The sequence below is a fragment of the Taudactylus pleione genome, unplaced genomic scaffold (genome assembly GCF_031769625.1).
Source record: "Taudactylus pleione unplaced genomic scaffold, aTauple2 ptg000231l, whole genome shotgun sequence".
NCBI classification, from domain to species: Eukaryota; Metazoa; Chordata; class Amphibia; order Anura; family Myobatrachidae; genus Taudactylus; species Taudactylus pleione.
The window spans coordinates 1,022,870-1,033,915 of record NW_028284633.1 but is presented as its reverse complement, the minus strand read 5'-3'; the positions used below and the strand labels follow the sequence as shown (position 1 = coordinate 1,033,915).

General features: G+C 30.1%; 1 gene segment (V, D, J or C); it reads left to right on the top strand.

The window, feature by feature from the left end:
* The first annotated feature begins 758 nt into the window (after nucleotides 1-758).
* LOC148516903 (T-cell receptor beta-1 chain C region-like) overlaps nucleotides 759-11,046 on the top strand; it is a 28,906-nt gene continuing 18,618 nt past the window's right edge. The window contains 1 exon segment of the C gene segment in view: nucleotides 759-798. Within this exon segment, the coding sequence occupies nucleotides 795-798 (4 nt within the window).

The following is an 11,046-nucleotide window of genomic DNA, read 5'->3' as shown; positions in this document are numbered from 1 at the left end:
TATATATGTATGTATGTATGTATTAGGTATTGTCAATCATGTCTTACTGTAGATTACAGCTTCCATCCTTTACTATGTGCATAGAAATACTCAGCACAGAATAGGAGCACTAGACACACACAAGTAAAGTTTGCACATAGAGAAAGTTATGTATAGGCAGACATATATAACTAGTCATAGGCAGGTTTGTGGCAACTTTGTGTCCAAGGGGAGTTTTGTGCTAGCACTTAGCTTGTGTGTGAGTAATGAGAAACTGTACTTCGGAGGGGGTACGGTGGTCTCAGTCCTAGGTAAGTCCTGATGAGAGGTGTAGTGTAATATTATAATATCTCCCTGATCTCATTACTGGAAGGTGAATGTAGACTCTGTGTCATTGCAGCTTACAGGCAGGCTGGGGATTGTGTAACGTTGCTGGTAATATGAGTTTTATATTTTGCCTTGATAACATAGATAATAGCAGATGTAAGGTCCGGAGCTGTTAATGAAATGTCAGAGTACAGACAGTCTATTCCTATAGAAGGAAGCAGATTACAGGTCTCCAGTGCTGGTGGATACTGTGTCATGCAGCAAATCCCAATTAAAAGCCGACTAGTAAATATATTATTGCACATTAAGTGGACTGACCACACTATGCTGCCAGTCTCTGCAGAACCCACACACACAGGCGGGAGGCTCTGTCGCCACAAATCGGAGTGATGAAATTAGGGGGTGATGTGCTGCAGATTTGGTGCTAGGGTGCCTCAGTGTGTTCCTATAATGCTCAGTATTTCGGCGGAGGAACCGTGCTCCATGTGATGGGTAAGTCATTGCACCGGGGATCTGTGTGTTCAAGACTCCATAAATGGCACCAGAAATGTGTTAAAAGATTTTAGTTTCTCAATCTAGAGTTTAATGAACAGAAGTCTTGGGAGGGGGGTAGAGAGGGGCAAACTCCGAAATGGTTGTAATGTAGATTTGGGTGTTATCACACTTGCAGATATAAAGAGAAATCTGGAAACTTCATGGGCTGGTGGCTTCTAATCTTATATCTGTGGACGGTTTGCGGGTCTTGTTTACGTTTTTATTGTGTCACCTGTATGGCCATAATGTTACTTTATTATAGTGGTTCTCAACTTCAACCCCCAAATTTTCCCAACAGGTCATGTTTTAAGGATTTCTGTCTGTGGAGGCAGGTGGGATAATTGCTGGCCCAGCAACATAGAGTAACTCAGCTGTGTTTGATTAGAGATCCACAAACCATGACCTGCTGGTGGAACATTACTATTAGAGGAGAGGAATAAATATATATCACCAATGCATAGTGCAGGTAACTTGTACAGATGTGCCCTCCATAAGCTGTCCCTCAGGCCAGACATACACATGGCTTTTTGTGATAACATGGGGAGATATCTAGCATATCACAGCTACACAATATGTTCTATAGAAGAATAGCCTGTGACACCGTATCACTACATGCCGCTCCAACTGAGCTACATGCAGCCAGAATTACAGAACTGCATGTTAGCTCCAAGCGTAGGGATCCTGAATCAACATAAAGGTTGTATAACTACAAGTCCCATCACGCCCTGTTTACCTAATCCTGGCATGCTGGGTTTTGCAGTTTTGCAGCAGCATAGTCTGATATTCACAACACCCAAGAGAGATAATATTATACCAACCCCCTATACCTAGTATCATTGCATACAGCTGTATGGAGACTGTTAGACGTTACCACTGTCAGGGCACCTGGGAGATTTAATACAGAGATATGATGCTGTGAATGCAGCTGACAAACAGTATTTTGCAGATGGAACTGTCCTATCCGTACTTGGTGAGTCTCCTTTCATCCAACTGTCAGTTTGTCCATGAAATTCCATGTAAGAAAACAAATGTGTCTGTACCTGTAATATAAATGGGTTACTGCTGTCAGGAGTTACAGTACACAGCTCAGGAGCAGTTTGGAGAACTCATGAGTCCAAATAACTGTGATTGATGCTGGAGCATAGCTGCAAGTAAGAAAGTAGTTTCATGTCAGTAAATTATAGGTACAGGTGCAAAAGGACATTTTAATAATATAATTATTGGATTACTGGCCAGAATTAAGAAAGATCAGTCTTTCAACTTGTCCCAGGCTTCAGCCAATGCAGAAATGAAAAAAAAAGCTGTATATTTAGTGTATGATACATAACGTGTGTAATAAAGAACCCAACACTTTATATGTTCAGTCTGTTTAGAATTAAACCCGTAGACTGTACAAATGTTTAATGTTCAACCAAACGAAGCAGTAACAGAATATTAGTTAGAATTCAGATTTTTCTGTTGTGCTTGGAAATAAAACATTATTTATAATCTTGGATTCTAGTCCTAATAGTGAATGGGGTAAAATAAGTAAAGTATATCTAATAATGAACGTATAGTGGGCAATGGGATAAGGTGTCATTACAGGAAAATCCATAGAAAATTCTCAGGGAAGAATAGAACCATAGGAAATAATTCTAGATGCTCCCACAATGCTCCCCAGAGTAATAAAAAGCTTTGAAAGTTGTATATTCGTAATACAGAGACATTTTATATTATATACATGTTTCAGGGGACCAAGAAAAATGAGTAAAGCTGCATACACACACAACGATTTTTTTAATGATTATCGTTAAACGATATCGTTTAACGATAATTGTTTGCAAAAATCGTTCACTTTCTGAGTCAAACGATGAACGATTATCGTTCATGCGCGTTCACGTTCGTAGTTTGTCGTTTGTAGTTCAGTCAGACTTGTCAACTCAATGATTTTCATTAAGGGAATATGCAAAAATGGTTTGTAGTTCATAAAAATCGTTCATGACATTTAGTAAATGAACAACTTTAGTAAACGATTTTAGTAAATTTTTTCAAGGGAAAAAATCGTTTACTAAAATCGTTCTTTAAAAAAATCGTTGTGTGTGTGTATGCAGCTTGAGTAACAAGTAGAATAGAGGAAAAACACGCACAAGCTATGTACACGTGATGGAACCGCCTGTCCCAGCGTGTACACTGTCTGCACTGGGCCTTCCAGAATTAGGGACATCTGTACATACAAACGTCTTCATCCGAGCAATGGTATGAACTCTACAGTATATGGAAAGTGTTTTGTCACTCTATATACGATGTACTGTATATCTATGCAAAGTATAACTTAGTCTGAAGTGCGCAGGCAGAACACGTTGCTAAACTGTAACCATACTTTTATTATTAAATATACTTTACTTATTTTACCCCGTTCACTATTAATAATAGAATCCAGTGGGGATAGTGTATAGGAATAGGGGAAGGGTCTACTTGTAGAAGTGCGTTGTATTATGATGGGGCTTATTCTGGGGATGGGACCATTGGGAGGGTACTGGGTTAGCAGGTAGAGAGGTGGATAGAGGGTCTTCAGGAGCCACAACACGTAACTATGGCAGATACCAGAAAGCCTGAGTTTGGAGCAGTTGGGGTAAATGTATTTATTGGCTGGTTACATTGTGATAATGTTACATTGTATTATCAGAAAAGTCTATTCTTTCTAACATGAGATGACTAACTTCCCTGTAACCTGCATCTGGAGAACCTAATATTGTGATTTACCTAGGTATTATATTATGCACTTATTCCAGAGATGATAAGATTTCATTGTCCAAAACTGGTCCCCTCCCCATATCCCCTTGTTGAGGGGTTCATCGTCAATGGTCTGTGAGAACAATAGGAGCCACTGGTTATTAGGGGGATTTAGTACAGAGCTGGGTGGCTGTGAGCGGAAATGATAGACAGTATTTTGGACATGGGACAATCCTGGCTGTCCTGGGTAAGTTACATTCAGGTTAGTCCATACAGGACATTTATCAGTCATCACAGGCAACATAGTGACAAATTACCATAATTATCTGCAATAGGACTTTGTTCATCTGAATACTCTGGTGAAAGACAAACGTGAGATCTCCGAATCCTGCAGAGTACGAGAGCAGACATCAGACATGTTCCTTATTTCAGATCATTTCTAGTTGAACTTTACCAACTGTGTTAGTGATAGAGAGATAATTCACTATTAGACAGATACAGATATATAAGGAAGCTATATATGTAATATACATGTCACTATTAGATGGATACAGATATATAAGGAAGCTATATATGTAATATACATGTCACTATTAGACAGATACAGATATATAAGGAAGCTATATATGTAATATACATGTCACTATTAGATATATACAGATATATAAGGAAGCTATATATGTAATATACATGTCACTATTAGATATATACAGATATATAAGGAAGCTATATATGTAATATACATGTCACTATTAGATGGATACAGATATATAAGGAAGCTATATATGTAATATACATGTCACTATTAGATATATACAGATATATAAGGAAGCTATATATGTAATATACATGTCACTATTAGATATATACAGATATATAAGGAAGCTATATATGTAATATACATGTCACTATTAGACAGATACAGATATATAAGGAAGCTATATATGTAATATACATGTCACTATTAGATATATACAGATATATAAGGAAGCTATATATGTAATATACATGTCACTATTAGATATATACAGATATATAAGGAAGCTATATATGTAATATACATGTCACTATTAGATGGATACAGATATATAAGGAAGCTATATATGTAATATACATGTCACTATTAGACAGATACAGATATATAAGGAAGCTATATATGTAATATACATGTCACTATTAGATATATACAGATATATAAGGAAGCTATATATGTAATATACATGTCACTATTAGATATATACAGATATATAAGGAAGCTATATATGTAATATACATGTCACTATTAGATATATACAGATATATAAGGAAGCTATATATGTAATATACATGTCACTATTAGATATATACAGATATATAAGGAAGCTATATATGTAATATACATGTCACTATTAGATATATACAGATATATAAGGAAGCTATATATGTAATATACATGTCACTATTAGACAGATACAGATATATAAGGAAGCTATATATGTAATATACATGTCACTATTAGATATATACAGATATATAAGGAAGCTATATATGTAATATACATGTCACTATTAGATATATACAGATATATAAGGAAGCTATATATGTAATATACATGTCACTATTAGATGGATACAGATATATAAGGAAGCTATATATGTAATATACATGTCACTATTAGACAGATACAGATATATAAGGAAGCTATATATGTAATATACATGTCACTATTAGATATATACAGATATATAAGGAAGCTATATATGTAATATACATGTCACTATTAGATATATACAGATATATAAGGAAGCTATATATGTAATATACATGTCACTATTAGATATATACAGATATATAAGGAAGCTATATATGTAATATACATGTCACTATTAGATATATACAGATATATAAGGAAGCTATATATGTAATATACATGTCACTATTAGATGGATACAGATATATAAGGAAGCTATATATGTAATATACATGTCACTATTAGACAGATACAGATATATAAGGAAGCTATATATGTAATATACATGTCACTATTAGACAGATACAGATATATAAGGAAGCTATATATGTAATATACATGTCACTATTAGATATATACAGATATATAAGGAAGCTATATATGTAATATACATGTCACTATTAGATATATACAGATATATAAGGAAGCTATATATGTAATATACATGTCACTATTAGATATATACAGATATATAAGGAAGCTATATATGTAATATACATGTCACTATTAGATGGATACAGATATATAAGGAAGCTATATATGTAATATACATGTCACTATTAGATGGATACAGATATATAAGGAAGCTATATATGTAATATACATGTCACTATTAGATATATACAGATATATAAGGAAGCTATATATGTAATATACATGTCACTATTAGATGGATACAGATATATAAGGAAGCTATATATGTAATATACATGTCACCATTAGACGGATACAGATATATAAGGAAGCTATATACAGTATGCAATATACATGTCACTATTAGATATATACAGATATATAAGGAAGCTATATATGCAATATACATGTCACTATTAGATATATACAGATATATAAGGAAGCTATATATGTAATATACATGTCACTATTAGATGGATACAGATATATAAGGAAGCTATATATGTAATATACATGTCACTATTAGATATATACAGATATATAAGGAAGCTATATATGTAATATACATGTCACTATTAGATATATACAGATATATAAGGAAGCTATATATGTAATATACATGTCACTATTAGATATATACAGATATATAAGGAAGCTATATATGTAATATACATGTCACTATTAGATGGATACAGATATATAAGGAAGCTATATATGTAATATACATGTCACTATTAGACAGATACAGATATATAAGGAAGCTATATATGTAATATACATGTCACTATTAGATATATACAGATATATAAGGAAGCTATATATGTAATATACATGTCACTATTAGATATATACAGATATATAAGGAAGCTATATATGTAATATACATGTCACTATTAGATGGATACAGATATATAAGGAAGCTATATATGTAATATACATGTCACTATTAGATGGATACAGATATATAAGGAAGCTATATATGTAATATACATGTCACTATTAGATATATACAGATATATAAGGAAGCTATATATGTAATATACATGTCACTATTAGATATATACAGATATATAAGGAAGCTATATATGTAATATACATGTCACTATTAGATATATACAGATATATAAGGAAGCTATATATGTAATATACATGTCACTATTAGATGGATACAGATATATAAGGAAGCTATATATGTAATATACATGTCACTATTAGATGGATACAGATATATAAGGAAGCTATATATGTAATATACATGTCACTATTAGATATATACAGATATATAAGGAAGCTATATATGTAATATACATGTCACTATTAGATGGATACAGATATATAAGGAAGCTATATATGTAATATACATGTCACCATTAGACGGATACAGATATATAAGGAAGCTATATACAGTATGCAATATACATGTCACTATTAGATATATACAGATATATAAGGAAGCTATATATGCAATATACATGTCACTATTAGATATATACAGATATATAAGGAAGCTATATATGTAATATACATGTCACTATTAGATGGATACAGATATATAAGGAAGCTATATATGTAATATACATGTCACTATTAGATATATACAGATATATAAGGAAGCTATATATGTAATATACATGTCACTATTAGACAGATACAGATATATAAGGAAGCTATATATGTAATATACATGTCACTATTAGACAGATACAGATATATAAGGAAGCTATATATGTAATATACATGTCACTATTAGATATATACAGATATATAAGGAAGCTATATATGTAATATACATGTCACTATTAGATATATACAGATATATAAGGAAGCTATATATGTAATATACATGTCACTATTAGATGGATACAGATATATAAGGAAGCTATATATGTAATATACATGTCACTATTAGATATATACAGATATATAAGGAAGCTATATATGTAATATACATGTCACTATTAGACAGATACAGATATATAAGGAAGCTATATATGTAATATACATGTCACTATTAGACAGATACAGATATATAAGGAAGCTATATATGTAATATACATGTCACTATTAGATATATACAGATATATAAGGAAGCTATATATGTAATATACATGTCACTATTAGATATATACAGATATATAAGGAAGCTATATATGTAATATACATGTCACTATTAGATGGATACAGATATATAAGGAAGCTATATATGTAATATACATGTCACTATTAGATATATACAGATATATAAGGAAGCTATATATGTAATATACATGTCACTATTAGACAGATACAGATATATAAGGAAGCTATATATGTAATATACATGTCACTATTAGACAGATACAGATATATAAGGAAGCTATATATGTAATATACATGTCACTATTAGATATATACAGATATATAAGGAAGCTATATATGTAATATACATGTCACTATTAGATATATACAGATATATAAGGAAGCTATATATGTAATATACATGTCACTATTAGATGGATACAGATATATAAGGAAGCTATATATGTAATATACATGTCACTATTAGATATATACAGATATATAAGGAAGCTATATATGTAATATACATGTCACTATTAGACAGATACAGATATATAAGGAAGCTATATATGTAATATACATGTCACTATTAGACAGATACAGATATATAAGGAAGCTATATATGTAATATACATGTCACTATTAGATATATACAGATATATAAGGAAGCTATATATGTAATATACATGTCACTATTAGATATATACAGATATATAAGGAAGCTATATATGTAATATACATGTCACTATTAGACGGATACAGATATATAAGGAAGCTATATATGTAATATACATGTCACTATTAGACAGATACAGATATATAAGGAAGCTATATATGTAATATACATGTCACTATTAGATATATACAGATATATAAGGAAGCTATATATGTAATATACATGTCACTATTAGATATATACAGATATATAAGGAAGCTATATATGTAATATACATGTCACTATTAGATGGATACAGATATATAAGGAAGCTATATATGTAATATACATGTCACTATTAGATATATACAGATATATAAGGAAGCTATATATGTAATATACATGTCACTATTAGACAGATACAGATATATAAGGAAGCTATATATGTAATATACATGTCACTATTAGACAGATACAGATATATAAGGAAGCTATATATGTAATATACATGTCACTATTAGATATATACAGATATATAAGGAAGCTATATATGTAATATACATGTCACTATTAGATATATACAGATATATAAGGAAGCTATATATGTAATATACATGTCACTATTAGATGGATACAGATATATAAGGAAGCTATATATGTAATATACATGTCACTATTAGATATATACAGATATATAAGGAAGCTATATATGTAATATACATGTCACTATTAGACAGATACAGATATATAAGGAAGCTATATATGTAATATACATGTCACTATTAGACAGATACAGATATATAAGGAAGCTATATATGTAATATACATGTCACTATTAGATATATACAGATATATAAGGAAGCTATATATGTAATATACATGTCACTATTAGATATATAAGGAAGCTATATATGTAATATACATGTCACTATTAGATGGATACAGATATATAAGGAAGCTATATATGTAATATACATGTCACTATTAGATATATACAGATATATAAGGAAGCTATATATGTAATATACATGTCACTATTAGACAGATACAGATATATAAGGAAGCTATATATGTAATATACATGTCACTATTAGACAGATACAGATATATAAGGAAGCTATATATGTAATATACATGTCACTATTAGATATATACAGATATATAAGGAAGCTATATATGTAATATACATGTCACTATTAGATATATACAGATATATAAGGAAGCTATATATGTAATATACATGTCACTATTAGACGGATACAGATATATAAGGAAGCTATATATGTAATATACATGTCACTATTAGACGGATACAGATATATAAGGAAGCTATATATGTAATATACATGTCACTATTAGATATATACAGATATATAAGGAAGCTATATATGTAATATACATGTCACTATTAGATATATACAGATATATAAGGAAGCTATATATGTAATATACATGTCACTATTAGATGGATACAGATATATAAGGAAGCTATATATGTAATATACATGTCACTATTAGATATATACAGATATATAAGGAAGCTATATATGTAATATACATGTCACTATTAGACAGATACAGATATATAAGGAAGCTATATATGTAATATACATGTCACTATTAGACAGATACAGATATATAAGGAAGCTATATATGTAATATACATGTCACTATTAGATATATACAGATATATAAGGAAGCTATATATGTAATATACATGTCACTATTAGATATATACAGATATATAAGGAAGCTATATATGTAATATACATGTCACTATTAGATGGATACAGATATATAAGGAAGCTATATATGTAATATACATGTCACTATTAGATATATACAGATATATAAGGAAGCTATATATGTAATATACATGTCACTATTAGACAGATACAGATATATAAGGAAGCTATATATGTAATATACATGTCACTATTAGACAGATACAGATATATAAGGAAGCTATATATGTAATATACATGTCACTATTAGATATATACAGATATATAAGGAAGCTATATATGTAATATACATGTCACTATTAGATATATACAGATATATAAGGAAGCTATATATGTAATATACATGTCACTATTAGATGGATACAGATATATAAGGAAGCTATATATGTAATATACATGTCACTATTAGATATATACAGATATATAAGGAAGCTATATATGTAATATACATGTCACTATTAGACAGATACAGATATATAAGGAAGCTATATATGTAATATAAATGTCACTATTAGACAGATACAGATATATAAGGAAGCTATATATGTAATATACATGTCACTATTAGATATATACAGATATATAAGGAAGCTATATATGTAATATACATGTCACTATTAGATATATACAGATATATAAGGAAGCTATATATGTAATATACATGTCACTATTAGATGGATACAGATATATAAGGAAGCTATATATGTAATATACATGTCACTATTAGATATATACAGATATATAAGGAAGCTATATATGTAATATACATGTCACTATTAGACAGATACAGATATATAAGGAAGCTATATATGTAATATACATGTCACTATTAGACAAATACAGATATATAAGGAAGCTATATATGTAATATACATGTCACTATTAGATATATA